Genomic DNA, 17741 nt, shown 5'->3' with positions numbered 1-17741 from the left:
CCCCGCCCTCCCGCGGCCCCGCCCCCCCCGCGGCCCCGCCCACCGCCCCACCGCCTTCCTGCGTGCCCGGGCCCGTGCGCGGCCGCAGTCGCGAGGCGAGGCGTGGCTCAGCATGAGAAATTTTAATCTTCAGGTTCGGTGGCTGCGGGGATGCTCCCGGGCGGGTCGGGCGGCTGCTGGCGGCGCCCCTGGCTGTGCTTGGGGGGAGGTGAGCGGCGAGGGCACAGCCGGCAGCCCAGGGCCGCCGTCTTTCAGGGAAAGCGCTGTTGGCTCTGCAGAGCCCGGGGGTCCCGCCGTGGCGGTCCCCAGGCGGGGGACGAGCCGGCAGCGCCGCAGGAAGCGCGCCAGCTCCCCGCGGTACGCCTGCCGCGCCGGCTCCGTGCTCCGGGGGTTGTGCGCTGCAAGAATTAAGCGGTACGTTAGTGCCTGCTCTTCGCTTTGTGGCATGACCTTAAGCCCTTTTTTTTTTTTTTTTTTTTTTTACAAGGGGTCGGGCCTGCGCCTGATGATTTTATCCCTGGTATGGGTGGAACGGCCGTGAGCTGTACCAGCTGGTGCCAAAGCAACGAGTCAGGTATTTCAGAATTTCCTGGCTGCAAAAGTATCATGACAGTCAGGAAGATAAGGCATACGCTCAGCTGCCATCAGCTTCCCATTCCTGGGGAATGCCAATTCTCCGTGAGGGGCTGGCAATACCAGGCGGTGACAAATTGGGACATGGTGGCACCGCAGGGGCATAGCCCAGGCACAGTGTGGCTGGTGCTGGGTTGCTGCGACCTGGGCACAGCTGTTCTGTGACATCAATGCTTTGCCCCTGAAAATGCAAGAGCTGCCAGATAGCTCAGAGGAGGAAAGAAACGTTGAGGCTAAAAACTACAATGAAGACCGTAGTGTTTCTTTTCTTTCTGACCTCCCTGCCCTAAGCCGTATTTTGGTGTACGTTAGTATTGAGTGCCAATCCTCAGAGTGTTCCTTACTATTTTAACTGTTATACTGAGATAAAGGGAAGGAATGGTTTAAGACAAATTGTAACCATTTTTTTTCCTGCAGATGGTACTTCATATCTCATTACAAATAGCAGACAGCATAAAGAACTGTACTATATAGACATACATAAGGCCACCAAGTTTAAATTGTAGACAAATACATTTACCAGCAGCCAGTTCTCAAGCACAGGTGTGCATAGAGCTCTTACAGGAGTCAAGTTTCAAGGGCAGTAAATCACTCTAGTAATGTGCGGTTTCCTACTATTCCCCCTTCCCCAGGAGTCTCTCTACATTTATGATTAATCACCTGTACCTTCTCTTCTTGGATACTGAAATCAATCCACTATTATTAGAAAAGCTCCAGGAGCAACGAAACTGATGTTTCTTGTCCCTGACACAAGTTGAAGACAAGGAAGTCTTACTTCAGACAGAGATAGGATGTGAAAAATTTCCAGGGGACCACAACATGAAGTACTTGGATCAAGCTTTTTGATCAAGGATGGTATGACTACTCTGAAGAGTCCCACCATAGTAAATAATACTGTATTTGCAAAGGAGAATTTTCAGTGTACTGGAATGCTGTATCTTCAAGTTGGAAGCAGTTCTACCCAATGTTAGAAGAATATGATTTGTTTTCCTGGATTCCTATGGTGAAACTGTCGCTGCATGAGATTTGTGTACTTGCATAACCTTTCCAGTTCATCATCTAGTGCTAATAATGACTTAACAATGCAATGTATGAGCAAAGCATTCCTAGGGCGGACATCGTTGTGTTAGCAAAGCTGCGCTAATGGTCTTTGTGGATGAAACAAACTACAGTATAAAAGCAGTTTTCTGGCTTAAGAGCTGTACATTTACACAGGGACCTATCATGTGCCTACACTGTTCGGTGGTCTTCCATAACAAAGCTGTGCTAGCAAATACTGTCATAGTCCAAGAAAATTCTGGAGGGCTCTGGAAACTACGTGAGGAAACACAGGATGTGAAGGACTTAAAAAAGAGAGAGAGAGATAGCCATTATCTAAAAGAATTAAGCCAAATTTTAAAATTTACAAAAGGCAAGGCAAGGGAAAATTCTGAATAGGTTGGCTTATAAAAAGCAAAACCGGTGGGTTGAAGAAGTGGCAGTCTTGCTCCAGAAATCTCCAGCAGTACTGGAAACCAGACAAAAGCTACAGCAGAGCTGCAAACTAGGTTGTTGAAATCCTAAAAGCTGGCACTGTTTAGGCTGATTGCAAACTATTAAATGTTATTAGCTGCAGCTGCTGTCTTGGACTGCAAAAAAACCAACCAAACAAAAATTCTAAAAAATAGAAAATATGAACACAGGAGACAAAGCTTGAGCAACTTTCCTCATGAAGTAGTAGTCCTAACCTCTGGTAGCTCCATGAGACGTTTTATTTTATCACTATTTTGTAGGCTGAATACAGGCCACCCGATTTTAATTTTGCATGGCTTATCTTTGTTAAGGAAAAGATAGCTGGTCAATTGGACTATCAATTAAATAAAAAAGTTTAAAATAACATGCTGATACTCTGAATCACATTAATATTCAGATCTTCCCAGATAATATCACAAATAAGCCGACATCTTACTTCCCTGAGCTAAAATCTAATTCAATCTACATGGATGTCTATTACTTTGTACTGTATAACTTAGTGTATCAGTACTGAGCCCATGCAAAAGAAGGGCTTTTTTAAAAAAGTGACAGGTGTTCTATCTGCACTTAAGCTGTTTTTCAATACAATTAGACCTGTCATTTACATATTTGGCTGATGTGGTTTTGGAGATATCTATGACCAGAAAGTTGTCTTCAGGTTATCTGCAAGGCAAGGTTTTTTAATAGGTTTTATTTGACCACCTGATACAGTTGAAAAAAAGCAAGCACTGAGGCACCTAAACCATTCCTCGGGTAATATTTCAGCTTTTTATCACAGTAAATTTAGTCAATTTTTGAGGCAATTCAGGTTGTGTATGACTAGTTTAAAATGTAGTACCACCTAAATGACAACATTTTAGTTTCTGTTTAAAAACTCCAACGATGCATGTTGGAAATGTTTTCAAGGCCATCAGGTTGTTGGTGATAAAATGTCATTAAAATCTTAGGATTTGTGAGAGATCACTTCCCTATCTACCTATCCTATTAACCTTATTTTCCTCCCTGGTCTTTACACTTTTCCAAGAAACTTGGCCGTGTGTACTTATATCAGGATATAATAGTATTTTCCCAAGTTGGACATGAGAAAACTACATAGATTGGTTGTCAATGTTATATCAGATGATTTACTGCATTTATATAATTATTTTTATAGCATATTATTTTATACATCACCTTTTAAATGGTAGGCAACAAACAGCAGAGCAGTCTTTTTTACACTTAGGAATGGATCCTTTGGCTTTAAGCAGCCTACTTCATTCAGAGCTTTTATTAGAGAAGTTGCTACTCCCTAAAGAAAGAAGACAGTTTTAGAAGACTGTTACAGAAATCTTGAACAAAAATATACTCAAAGCCTGATCCTGTCGTCATGCAAATCTAACAATATAGGATGATACCTAAGTTGGTGAATTGTAGAACATAATAGTATAAAATAGGAAGGGAAGTGACCATGAGTCATTTTTCATTTCATATTCATGCCTCAAAATGTAACCAGCCATCCTTAAATGGTTCTGGATAGGTTTGTGTCTATCCTGGTGCTAAAAATCAAAGCAAAATGTAATCTCACCAGATATAATAAACAAAAAATTCAGAAAATCCATCATATAATACTGCAGTTAATTATTCCCCTCTGATGGTCTTGTATTTTTTTCATTAAAGCTACAAATATATGTTATTTTAAAGCTTTTAAAAAAAATTGCTCTCAATTGTAAGAACACAATTTTCAATAAATATAATCCCATTAACAAGCACATGACTCTCATTGCATTAAAAATGAAATAAACTGAGTGGGATATACTATACATTGCAAAATCTTGTTTTAAAATGGAAAAGCAAAAACTGGCCTGTTCAAGGTATCCAGCCAAAGGGAGTGCAGTGAGTGGTATTGGCTCCTTTACTGGAGGGAGTTTACGTGGAAGCTTCAGATTCCAGTACTTCTCTGGTAGCCTAACCAGATACAAAGTAAGAACTTTCAAGATGTATAAACTGTGACAAGATTAAAGATTTAAATGCAGTTAGTATATTTACCTCATAAACTTAAGAAGTTTTTCTTCACTTTCAAAAATATACACCTTATCTTGATATTTTGCTGCATACTCAATGTTGCCAGGCACCAAAGCTTCATATCTGAAGAGACAGAGCAAAAAAGACTTAATTGACAAGAAATGTAAAACATCATTTGTGTGGTGCAAATTCATGAGCTTCTGGGAGCCTTCAGGTAATTTAGCAAGTATAGAACTACAAAAAGGTAGCAATTGGATCATCCAAGTTTCCACCACATGACTGAAGTTACAAGGCTCAAAATCTGAGAGAGTCTCTGCCTCAAAATCTGCTTATTAAGGGGCTTTTATAGCGCTTCTTTAGATCTCCTGGAGTTGAAATGCCAGCCATAGCTGTTCAGGAGATTAAGAAAGGACAACATAGAATTGACTTACTATGGTTCTGACTTGATGAAAAATTCCTGCACACTGAGGAAATCAGTGGGGCTTTATGGATCTCATAAAAATCATATAATAGCTAGGTTTGCATCTACTAAGGTTTTGTGAGATTTGTTTGAAATTCTGAAGGCTTATGATAAAGAAAACTCAAACTATATCCAAACAGTCGTCATCACAAAAGATGGTAAGCCAACACAGATCCTTGTAGAACCTGTAGCCGTATGTATCAAAAGGTGATTTTACATCAATTTCTAAAGCCACAGGCACAATGCTTTTTCTGTCCAAACCCTGAACATTATTAAAAAGTTCTTTGAAAGTATTTCCTTATTAATGTGTTAATATAGGATACATAGTCTGTAATTCAGGTTATGAAAACTGCAGTGACGTACCTCTGTTTTCCATCTAAGTAAGTGACTGGACAGTGCCCCTTCATTTCAGCACTTATAGGGAATAAGGCTTTCACTTCTGCTGCAGTCAGTTTCTTTGGTAGCATATCTGGGGGTGGGAAAGGGTGAGGTGCCAGTGGTGGCACATAAACCTCTGGTCTGTTCAAGAATTTCTGTAGAAAAAGAAATTAAATGTTCTTATAGTGAAAGAAGCACTGTAAGACTGTTAGTCAAACTCCAGAGGACTGGCTCACACAATTTAGATACTTGTTTCTTCTACACCACCTCTCTTAGTGTGCTGGTGCTGCTGCTGCTCCTGAGTAAGTAAATTATTTTCCAACTTACTCTCAGTTGGAGTCATCACTATCTGCCCACCATCCATCACTATTCATTGCTATCATTAGCCACTGTCTACCCAAAAGAGATGGAGAAAGGAGGTTGTTTTAAAATAAAAAAAAAATCACACAGATCTGTGACTATTTGTAAGAGGACCTTTGGGCTGAGCGGACTTGCTGCTTTTTGTCTGCCTAGACATTTGATAGCAGAAGGAGACCAAGCAAAAGCTTGAATACTTAGCCTAATTCAGATTACATATTGCTTGTTTCTGTATGGAATCAAAGAATCTAAGCAAAAATGTTGCCTCTTCCTGTAATCCCCTCCTGACCTGCTTTTTGACACTTACATCTAGTTCTTCCTGTGAAGCCATTTTGTAATAGCGTCCTTGAAATTCTGCAGCAAACTGCAATGATGACGTTACGGAGCAGTCAACCAATTCACCTTTTTCTGCAAGGCTGACGGGACAGTACTGTCCAAACTCCCCCAGCCGATACTGCAGCTCCTTGGGAGTGATACATAAATCAGCGATGCCGGCTGCTTTTCCTGTTAATAGAAGCAATTAATGATAAAGTTTTATTAATGAAAGGCATAGAAACATCAAACATTTCTATTCAGAAAAGTTACAGTTTAGAAGATACTATAATTCATCATGTGAAAATAATACGAAATAATGAGAATTACAGTAGCATTGTTTTTATAGATTGATATTAAAATGAAGTTGCAACCCATTTTACAAACTAATTTTAGTAAAATTTTTCTAGCACTTAAGAAATGCAATAATTATTTTGGGGGATACTCTGCATGCTTAACTTATTAGTCTGTTTTCCCTGGGACACTTTTATTTCTAATTTATTGCTTTATTCCTTTGTGTTTCTAAGGAACATTTCAGTTATTATTGTATTTCTGTACATTGGTGAAAAAGAGTACAAGGTGTGATGAAAGCCTCCCCTTTTATTCATCCATGTCTTGCAAATGCTACAGTCTATCTGGATGAAATATATTCCAAATCTTGAATAAAATGTCATCTCAACCCCAAAGTGTTTAAAAATTGTGCTTTTCAAGCTTGATGTGAGAAAGTTAATTTCTTTTTTTTTTGCTTATGACTGCAATTTTAAAGAAGGGTGCAGCTACAGAGCTGCAAAAGTTAAAACCAAAAGGTAGATATAAGATAAAGAAGTCTGTTTGCCCTTCAGAGGGATTCTAGTTAAACTGTAGGCATGTTTGAAAGGCATATTTAATCCTGAGGAATGCTGACCCACAAAAATTCAGGTGGGAACTGTTCATTCTAGACTAAAGTGGTTTTCCTCCCATAGCACAGAGATTAACTCAGATGGCCTATTTAACCTTAATTCTGAATTTATAATTAACATTTTCCTCCTCCTTCCCTCTTTCTCCACTGACACCTAAGTAAAACTACAAGTCATAGTTCCTTTTGTTTACTTTGGGGTACCCTTTGTGATTCCTCACCCATTGTTGAGGAATCTGCCATGGACCATGAGACCTCTGACTTCTTTCAGCTGTATTCTGTTACCCTGTTCTTTCAAGGATGGCCTCAGACTGTCCTGTAGCTAGTTTTGTCTCTGCTCTCAGAGATCACTTCAGATGAGAATGAAGAATTTGAGGGGAGGTATGTGCCCAAAAGTTAGCTTCATCCAAAGCAAGTTGCACTTGAAATGCACTCATTACATTGCAGCTTCTTAAAGAAACAAGTATTATTCTGAGAAACTTTTTTGTTCTTTTACCTTCTCTTATTCTTTCCAGGTATATCTGAATTTCTTTAACAACCACTTGCACTTCCTGCAGTACTTTGTTCCAGATCCACCACTTGCTTTGAAAGGCATCAATCACACACCAGTTCTGATGCTCCTTCTTATAATAAGTCCTAATTGCATCTATGTGCTGTTCATAGCAGGAATTTTTAATCGCTAGAATCTGTGAGCTGTCGTGTTCAGGGTAGGGAGGTCTGAAGATAATGAAAATAACACTGATTTAAGTCTGGAGATCAGATATTTCATTGCATTTCAGGCCTAAATTCTAGAGTTCACTTTTAAGTCCTTTTTACAAAATTCTGCTTATTTGACACTGTAGAACATATTTGAGAAATACAGATTTTGAACTAAGAATATTACCAGGTACATACGAAAAGCAGCATGCTTCTTATCAGACAGTTATGTTCAGAAACAAAGAACAAAACTTCTGCTATTTATGTCCCAAGTAGGACTCAAAAATTTTGTTAAGGATTTGGAATGTATCAGCACATATTAACTGACACACACTACCAATACACCATTAAATGGTACCCGAGACAAAATGCTAGGAGACTTTTTAAATGGAATTCAGTGGTTTATTAAAAAACAGGCTTAATTTTGAACTGTGCCCTTGTTTGAAATCCAGAAGTAGCCATAATCCTTGGATGTATTTTGAAAACTGTCTGTCATGTTTACATATAAATAAATGAAAGTAATCCATCTAACCTCTAAAAATATTATGCAAGACCAGAAGAGATATTTTGACTAGAACATAGAAGAATTTATTGTTCTGGTTCTTAATTTAAATGATGCCCAAACCAATAAACTTCTGTTTTAATTGGATTAATTTCTCTGTAAGTTGTACCTTTCAGAAATACCTGATATTGCACATTTTATTTGTGTTTAAGCCTATGAAATGTAATTAGTTTGGTATTTAAAATTAAAAGTTTAAAGTAAATACTTTTTAAAAGACAGAATTAATTTAATTTTTTTGCAATGCAAATTGTCTTTAGGCTTTCAGAAAACAATTAAACATTGTACTGATTATGTGATAAAAAGAAAGACAAAATGAAGAGTCATGCAGTAGTGCTCTAACCTGTCTTGAACTTCTTAGAAACACTTCCTTTAATGAGAACCAGGTTCTTATAGAATTTAATTTTAACATGAATGTTCTGTTCTTTTTAATTCTCTGTTTATAAACTACTTACTGCTCTTCCTCAAAAACAACCAACAGCTCTTTAATATTTATCTCCTTAGAAAAACAAAGAAGGGAGCAAGCTGAAGTGAAAGTTTTAGATGAGTAACTCATGAATTGTATGTGTTATTAAAATATACATTATTTCCATCTTTTAAAAAGGACTCCAATTAAGACTTAAAAGAGAGCTTATTAGATGAAATAGCAATTTCCCTTATGATGATAATAATTCAATTGGTGAATATTAAACTTCAGCAGCAGAGTGAACTAGTAACGTTTCTGATGTACAGTTTAATTAAAACAAATTTAACTAAGCAGTGGGTGCACAGCATTGCACACCTGTGACCTCAATCATGCAATCACAGGGGATCTGGCCACAAATTCCTTATGCCTCCATTTCTGGTCTATGGAAATCAAAGCATTAGAATGTAGAGGGACGGGTGCCCATGTCTTTTCATGTGTGTTTCAGAGTTCAGAGTTTGGAGACAGCTGGGTTATGCATTAGCTTAGACGCAGCCTCTGTGGGTATAGCACTGAGGCACATAAACAGAGAAATGACAATACCATGTGGGTAAAATTATTGCTACCAGGGAGCATCACTACCTATTCATGCTTTCCTTATCCAACAGTGCTCTTCTGGACACTTCCTTTGCATCCATTCCTAATTCAAAGATTTTCACTGGAATTATCCTAGCTGATTCCAAGAGGTTTACTTGTTTTCTTGTTACTGGATATCCATCAATTACAACTCTGCATGCAAACAGAAACACAGTTTTCTTAAGAAGTCAGTTTCTAATTAACCATTAAGACTATGTATATTCCTAGTACATTCTCAATAGAGGCAAAAGTCTACACCCATGCCATGAAGTATCTCTGCCCTGACTTGATAGGTGCAGTCTTCAGTCCTAAGAATTTACAATCAAATTAAAAAAGAAAAGATCAAGTAGACATAATAAGAAATAGAAAAGATTAAAGGAAATACACAAAGGGCAAAAAGTATAGGAATGTAAATGGATGGCTCTGACTTATAAAAACAGTGGACTTTAAAATTCTGACACATCAATCATTCAGAAACATAATTTTAACTAAGGTATATCTCCACATGGATTGGGAGGAGTAGTTTTCAAAGTGAAAAGTAAAATGATTTACAGTACTTGAAGAGTTTTTAAGTTGTATTGAAGAAGAAATGCTTTGCACATGTTAGGCAGTACTGGGGGAAAATATACTGAAACAATAATCCAATATTTAATATGAAAGAAAAATTGAAATAATTATGATCTCAAGCTCAAATAAGTTTCAAAGATTACTGCACAATTGCCTTTTCCTGTGACAATTCTCCTTTTTGGGGAGAGGAGTTGAAAGTCATGAAGTCACGATCATGAAACTTTTTAAGTCTGCCCAGTTTGGAAGGTGTTTCAGTGGTGGAGAAAGAGCCTAGGAAATCAGGATCACATATGAATGAGGTGGAAGGACGCACCGGTTTCAGTTCCTCCTTAAAAACTTAGTTGCTAACAAAGCCAGAAAAAACCTTGTGTACTGAACCAGTTTGCATGACCAAAGAGAATCAGATGTGTCCAAGTTGGTATTGGAGTTGGTATAAGAGAGATAAAATGGTAGTTCTTAAAGGATAATAGAAAATATTGGCTTATTGACTGAAAAAAGGTAACTTTCATAAAGCATACTACTGGAATTTACTGCAATATAGCTACTTGAAAATTACAGAAAATTATGCTTTAGCCTGGTTTCCCAGAGTAATGTGAAGAACCTCATTTTGTATGGATTATTTTGTTAATACATAAACAGCTGAGGTGTTTATAAGAAATTGTTTTACAGTAATAACATGGGAATCACTGCCTATGAGGGACTGGCATATCTTGAAAAAAACCTCCAAAACCCAAACAAGACTCTTACCCAGTGGTATTGCATACGTGATTCATCAGAGCCACATCTAGAGCCTGGATGGCCAGTTCATCAGGTACGGTCAGTCCTTTGTGAAGATGCCACTTTAACATTAGTGCCAGCTCGCTCTCTGGCTGGTTGTTTAACACAAGCCGTATGGCATCTCCCATACTCAGGCGCAGTAACCCATATACACTAGCAAATTTCTTGGCAACTGCAAAACATGTTGATTTCAACTTTTACATAAGCAACATCACAAACTAGCAGTCTGTTCAAGTATCTGCTTATCTCCTCAGTCTTAAAAACTAACGGGTCAGCTTATTCCCTGGATCATTTCCATTGTGTAATCTTGGTAAGTGGGTACCTAACCCTGCTTAGGCCCCTAAGGGACCCAGAGCTTGGCAGATGTGCAGAGCATGCCCCGTGCACTAACAACGTTCAGTTCAGCACAAACCTCAGCAGCAATAGTCCATGTCATTATAAAATATCTTAGAAAATATGCTTCCACTGCTGCCCCTTTTATAGAACAGCCTAGCGGATAAATCATTTATTTATTCAGGAAATGGAAAACAGGGTTAAAATTTCCTCCTTAATGTGAGATGATTTTCACTTGTCTCTTCTTTTTCTAACACCCTATTCTAATAATTAAGCTATGGTGTTAGCTGAATTTTCTCCTCCTCCAGTTAAAGGCAGAGGCCTGTGGATTGAAAGAGTCACAGATGAAGATGGAGAGGGAAGAAAGATGGAAATACTGTTCTTTTTTAATCTAGAAGATTGGAAACAGACTGGGGAATGTGGAGTTTTGGGTTCTGGTCCTTGATCATAGGAATATTTATTTCTTCATTTTACATTAGAATATATTGAATGAAACAAATAAGAAACAATTAGAAAATAATCAGAAATAAATACAAGGGGTATAAATAATGTAAGTCTGGATTTTCTAAGTGCCAGTCCAGGTCACTAACTTCTTAAGAAGCTGGGGTAAAATTCAGATGGGCAGCATGTAAGTATCTGACTGTCAGATGAGACCCTAGAGAATGTAACTAAAAGAATCTATACCCAGCAAGAAAAGCAGGAAGACCAATGATATTAATGGTTTATGATTTTTTACTAGCAGTAATGATAGATACAGCTTCAGTCATTAGATAAGGTTTTGCTTTATAGATAATACTGGCTCCTACCTGTAGTCTTTCCAGATTTTGGAGGTCCCACAATTGCAATCTTAATTGGCACAGCTGGTTTAGGTTTTGGCTGACGAATATATTTTATGGGATTCTTCATAAATGTTTCTTTATTTTCTTTACTTGAAAAGAAATAAATATATTGCCGATGGATTACAGGAAAGACTGTGTTTTCATGGTTTTGTTGTGCTTTGATTACATCTCCTTCCCTGAGCTGTAGCATATACAAAATGAGAAGCAGCTGATTAGGTTTGACAAAGCCTCCTCTCCCTTCATCCTACAGAAGTGACTTTATAGGCAGGTAGAGGAGTACCAACTATATTAAAATAAAACATCAAAGCATTCTCAAATTCATGCATATGGACATAATAGTTCATCTAGTGTGAGGAACTTGCATACACAGGCAATTCTTATACAAAAAGACAAAGTAAAATTGAAGATGGAGAGAATATTCACTATTTCCAGTAGGTGGTACCATAACACTTTCTGTCCATCAAGTCAGTGTAGTCAGGTGTAAATTTTTTTTTATTATTATTTTCAAGGAATAAAGAAAATCATTTTATTCCCCTGTGAATTAAAACCATTTAGCTGCTTGACAGGAGAAAATACACTGAGAATACTAAGAATACAAGTACAAATGAAGAAAACAGAAAAGAATATCAATACTTACTTAAGGTGAAGTGTAAAACCACAACAAGGCAAGCCAAAAAAGCTTTTGGTAGACTAGATACACTGCTGGTGAAATCTTGTCAAACACAACACAGCCCACTAGAAAATCTGTAGCGTTGATGGGTCATTGAGATGTAAGAGGAGCACTAATGGCAGAAATGGCCATTGCAGAAATGCTAAATGAATTCCTTGCACTACTGTTCACTATGGAAGAACGTAGTTACGTCCCTGTTGCAGCCCTTCTTGGAGGAACTGCCTTAAAGCATCAATAAAAGATGTTTTAGAGCAAACTGTTGACATCTGTAGAAAATTTGCCCAGACCAGATGACATTCACCTTGCAGTTTTAGAGGGACTCAGAAATGAAATTTTGACTGACTAACGTGTAACCTATTGCTTACGTTCGCCTTTCTTCCACAAAAGAGGAAGGTGCAGAAAGTGACTATTTTTTTAAGACCTCCAGGATGGATCCTGGCAAACATAGTCCAGTAAATATGACCCTGTATCGAGCAAATTGAAAGATACTAAGGAAAAAACTAGTTACAAGCATACATAAGAAATAACAGGGAAGAGCCAACACTCAGCTTCTTGTAGAGGGAAATCACACCTCACAAATCTATTAGTATTCTTTGAAGGAGTCAGTAAATACATGGATTTGTTGATTTGGTTGTTACAGTAAGAGATGGGACTGTTTAACTGCATGGCATTACCTGCCAGACCATTCCCTGATTCTTAGGTTCCTGTTCCTGCATCGAGTCATTGCAGGGTGCTTGCCCTCAATTTATAAGATGTCAGGAGTCTGTTCTACTGTATATCTGCTCCCATTCCTCCCTCAGCTCATCCTTTTTATTCTCTGCTTATCTAATCAGTTGCATAACTACTTTCCTCACCCCCAAATTTAATCTAAAAGTAATTGTCATATACTCTATCTGCCTTTCTATTAAAAAAACCCTCTGGTCCTTAATCAATGTCATCATTTCCATTATATCCTAAAACACTCTCAAAATGATCTATTTCCCTTTCATTACTGTCAGCATGTACATTTCCACTATCAGCACACCACTCTGATTTTATATAATAGCTTTCTATGACTTCTTTCTTCTAACTGAACTGTACTTCTTGGTTAGTAAAATACAGCATAAATGAATGAACTGGAGAAATGAGAAGACAAAAATGTAGTGAAATCTAGTAGAACAAAGTGCAAGGTCTAGCATGGAGGGAGTAATAAGAATTCAACATAAAAGCTGGGATTCAATTATTGGAAATGACAGAAGAGAAGAAGTATCTACTTCTATTAATATGCCCCTAGATTATTAGCTGCCAATTTGATGCAGCCATGAAAAAAGGCAATTCTGATCCTAAAACATTTTAAGTATTTTGATTATCTAAATCCATAGTAAGAGTTGATCTGTATACAATGCTGATTGCCAAGGTTAAAGAAAGGTAAATGTCATCTGGAACAGGTGAAGATCCAACATGATGACTATACAAAAGGGAATAAAATTACTTGATTAATTAGCATAGTGAAATGAAGGCCGAAGTACGTTTCTTTCAGGAACTTCCTCCTTTCTGTATCTTGTTCACTGGGGTTTTTTTAATCAATTCTCCTTTTTTATTTCTGATTTACTCACAATCCAACTTGCTTTTATTTCTAGCATTAAAACCAAAAAAATTACCCACTAATGTTTCACTTGCCACTATAAAACTTTATCAGCACACTTTTGGGGATAGACATGAATACTTTCTGACCTCAACTACCAAGATCTTTAGTAAAGTACTATGGAATTAGTTTTGTTACTCTTCAAAATTTGTAAATTTTGACAATAAAGAATTATTGCTGATGTATTACATGCATTTAAAATTTGTTGGTTTACTTTTCTGCCACTGCTAGGGCTGGTGGCCACCTGTGTGGCTTCTTACAAGTTCAAACACCAAATCCTTTTAGGTTTTTTTCATTGCTTCTGGAAGGCTTTAAGATCTTCTCCATTGTCCTGTGTTTTGTTTATCATTAGAAATTAAGCATTTCTTTATGATTCAGTGTCACCTTTCATTGTGTTGCCAATGCTAATGTAACAGATGTTACTGAATGCCTCTCAGCCTCAATTTAGCTGCAACACTGAAAAGACACTGAAAAAACACATTTTATTATCAACGCTTGCTGTATTTTGTGTGTATTCAATGGTGTAATTTTAATTCAGTAATGTAGTTTTCATTAAATATTTCTGGTATTAGTTTCTACTGTCTGATAATTTTTTTAATATGAAATACATTTTTAAAAAGTATTACTTCTTGAAAATATTCTTTAGCTATCTAAGAACATTACCTTGATTGGATCCCACTGGCCAAAAGAACTCAGAAATTTATATGAGAAAGCTAGCATCTTATTTGCAAGTGGCAAACTTATTGGGTAACATTTCTCAAAAAGGCTTCCACGATTTTCCAGTAAAGAATTCAGCTTGCTATATATTTGGTAGCGTACAATGTGAGGCTTCCGTCCTCCATTGATCTTGATTTGTGGTATTAACAATTTTTCAAATTCTTCCTGGTTAATGAAAACATAATGAAACATTAGAACCATAAACACAAACACATTTTTAATAATGACTGACAGCAAGATTTTCTGTGAACTATCAAGGACTTCTTGAGCATGTTCTCAGTCACCGTAAATCAGAAAAATTTGATTTGAGATGAGAATTGGTCTTCCTGCCCATTGAAGTTTAAATTACCCAGCCTACATTAAGTATCACACTATTAAGGAAAAAAAAAAAAAAAAGACAATCTGACAATCAAGCTTGAGAAGTATCTTTGTATCTTTTTTAAAAAAAACACCCATATATCATTCTTTCCCTACTCCAAGCAATTCAGGATAGCTTATTTAGCTACTTTATGAAAATAGTGTTCTTCTCTGGTGATTTATTGCTCTCCAGCTTATTCAACGAAAATATAAAACCAACCCATTTTCTACAGATTTTTTTTCTAGAAACTTAACACTTTTACAAGTGCTAATGTGTTTTAATGTCATAATTTATTTTTCAATAAAAGACCAACATTCTACAATGTCAATGAGAACCAACAATTAAAGAATCAGAGAACAATAAAGAAAAGTCTTGAATAATGAATCAGAAATAGTAAGTTGATTAAGGCATAAATGTTTTTGGAATTAAAAAAATAAAGGGAAAAATACTGAGTAAGCTGTAACTAGGGGACATCAGTAGTATCTAGTCCCAATATGTAATTCTATTATATGATACTACTTCTGTACAATTCCTCAATTTCTATATAATATCTATATAGATCCACAGTCTCGTATCTTTCCACTTACTGTCATAAGCAGAACTCAATATAATAACAAAATTCTAAAACAGTAGTCAGCTCTCTTAATTGCCCGTACCTTTTCTGATCAAATTTTTCATCAGTCTACTCACGGAACAAAAGATAAGCTCCCAAATGACAGAGAGTAAAATGCTCCAAGAACTATGCATAGTATTCCACTGGCTTTAACTTGAAACATTGTATTGTTTATGTAAAGAGCTAAGGCTGCTACTGGGGTTTCTTGTTCATGGTGTGTCCTGGGCCTTACCCTAAATTCTTTCCAGTTCTATTTCACAAATTCAGTTTATATTCAGAAAGGCGAAATTAGCTACAAGCTACATTCAGAACCCCTAAAATTATTTTTGTGATTATCATTGGGATACATGATTATATGCAATTAATAGTTCAATAAAATCATGATTTTACAGTCACTTTTGGAAGTTGAATGTACTTTCAATTCACCTTCTTCCAAAATTAATGGAAGGGTGGATCTCTGAGCACAAAACATTAATATTTTCCACACAGCTTATGGTTCCTTGTAGCACAAAGAATGTTAGGAGTTTATTCTTGATTCGTCTGAAATTTAATCCATCAACTATTAAAATAAAGTGAACCCTGAGTCAGTCACACTTATGGTGTTGGTAAAGGTTGGATTCATTTTGCAGATCTTACATCCATGTGTTGGCTGATCTATTCTGTAAACTTTCTCTCTGGTCATTGGGTAGAGTTTCTTCTAAAATATGGTAAATTTCCTCCTGAAGTAAGATACTTATTATATAGTAAACAAATGGCACCAATCTACTTACTGCCTTCATATGTGAGCATTAAGGTTGCAGATACCTAAAGTTAGGTGAGGTTACCTCAACATAGGTAGTTGTGCTGTTTTCAATAAAATTATTTTACTAAGAACTGTATTTTTAAAAAATCAGAGATGTCTAATAAGAACTCTGCCTTAAAAATTATTTCAAAATACTGTTTATATATTTATGACTCTCTAGTTTGGTTGCCTGCATCAACTGACCTATCAAAAAGGAAGTGAGGACCCCAAGACTGGGTAGGTCTACCCAAAATTTTCCTTTGTTTTTTCCTCACAATATTAGTCTTATGAATTATATATTTTTAAAAGTATTTACCTTCTCACTACAGTATTCATCTTGCTTACGTACTTACATCATGAGTACAGCAGCACAGCTGTTTGAGCACTGTAACTTTTAAATTTGACAAAACTGAAAACTCTTCTTGCATCATGTGATCATATAATTTAACAAAATAAGCAGTGGAGTAGGTACCTGTACTCCTTGTAAACCATCTATTTCTGAATCAAACTTCTCTGTAATTTCATTTTGTATGCGGTCAACAGCATCAATCTCCTGTTCTTCTTCAGGCTCTTCTTCTTCTTCTTCTTCTAAAAACTCTTCTGTAAGTATAGCTTCAACATCTTCATTTTCATTCTCATCTGCCTCCTCAGAATGCTCTTTATTTGCTAAAGCCTATAAAGGTAAATTATTTTGTATTTTCATGTCTATGATACAGATGTTTTGAAGGAACATATGGTCTTCTTGTCTCTTTTTTGATTGGAAAAATCATTAATTCAACAAAACCTCATTACGATAAAGGGTATCCTTTATCGTAAGCAAAAATCTAGTACATTTTAGAATTGTATTTCAGAAGAAGATACAGAGGTATTGTGTAGTGCATACAGTGAAGCAGTGAAGCATTGTACCAGTTCCAAGACTGCTTAAAAACCAAAGCGCTACATGGCAGTTTTGATAAGAGGAGTATTTTTTTCATACATGGTATTGTAGTTTGGCATGACTTTGTTATAAACAAGCATGTTAGCTGAAAGTGTTGTTGACAGAATTTCATGAGCAGTCAAGTAGTACATTAATGCATTTATAAATATACTGTGTAATTGAGTTTGGGCAGAAATCCTGGTACAGTCCTATTCTGGATTAACCATGGATTCGACAGAGTACTTGAAACACATGCCTAATTGCAATTAGTGGGGCTACTCTTATGCTTACAAATTAGATACATTAAACACATTTGTAAGTATTTTGCTGAATTGAAGAACATATTGAGAATTCTTTAAAAATTGGTTTTATTGTTCATGAATCAATAGTTTCTAAACCAATTTAAATATCATGTCAAATTATTTTTGAAAATAAAGTTTCTGATTGTCTATCACATTTTTACTATTCTACATTGCCCTGAAAACTCTGCAACTAAAAGCTCTAGAAATTTCTAAGATATGACTGCAAACACTTCTCTTTAAAATCTTTCTCACTGGCTTGTTTTCTTACCTTCTGTTTCTTTTGGTTTTGTTCTGCTAAAAGTTCTTCCCTTCTTCTAGCAATCCTCTTATCCTGTTAGTGAAAAAAAGATGTAAGATGACAATGATATTTGCTAATAAAAGCTTTTCCTTGAGAATTGGTAA

The 17741-nt window shown here is 36.5% G+C and overlaps 1 protein-coding gene and 1 long non-coding RNA gene across 2 annotated transcripts in view; one reads left to right on the top strand and one right to left on the bottom strand.

The window, feature by feature from the left end:
* Positions 1–73: 73 nt before the first annotated feature.
* The window catches only part of AK9 (adenylate kinase 9), a 76623-nt gene continuing 58955 nt past the window's right edge, over positions 74–17741 (bottom strand). Inside the window, exons 24-36 of the mRNA XM_055714868.1 lie at positions 17592–17670; positions 16594–16778; positions 14316–14534; positions 11326–11539; positions 10157–10358; positions 8849–8995; positions 7045–7265; positions 5649–5845; positions 4970–5139; positions 4171–4269; positions 3987–4089; positions 3319–3433; positions 74–398 (exon numbers count right to left, since the gene is read on the bottom strand). Of these exons, the coding sequence (XP_055570843.1) occupies positions 130–398; positions 3319–3433; positions 3987–4089; positions 4171–4269; positions 4970–5139; positions 5649–5845; positions 7045–7265; positions 8849–8995; positions 10157–10358; positions 11326–11539; positions 14316–14534; positions 16594–16778; positions 17592–17670 (2220 nt within the window). The 3' untranslated portion in view covers positions 74–129. The remainder of the gene's footprint in view (positions 399–3318; positions 3434–3986; positions 4090–4170; positions 4270–4969; positions 5140–5648; positions 5846–7044; positions 7266–8848; positions 8996–10156; positions 10359–11325; positions 11540–14315; positions 14535–16593; positions 16779–17591; positions 17671–17741) is intronic.
* On the top strand, positions 115–7176 carry LOC129736406 (uncharacterized). The gene is made up of 3 exons (XR_008732959.1): positions 115–208; positions 488–574; positions 7064–7176. It is a non-coding gene; the product is annotated as an uncharacterized LOC129736406 (long non-coding RNA).

The sequence above is a fragment of the Falco cherrug genome, chromosome 6 (genome assembly GCF_023634085.1).
Source record: "Falco cherrug isolate bFalChe1 chromosome 6, bFalChe1.pri, whole genome shotgun sequence".
Taxonomy (NCBI): Eukaryota; Metazoa; Chordata; class Aves; order Falconiformes; family Falconidae; genus Falco; species Falco cherrug.
The sequence above is the reverse complement of the archived record's forward strand: the minus strand, read 5'-3'. Positions and strand labels throughout refer to the sequence as shown.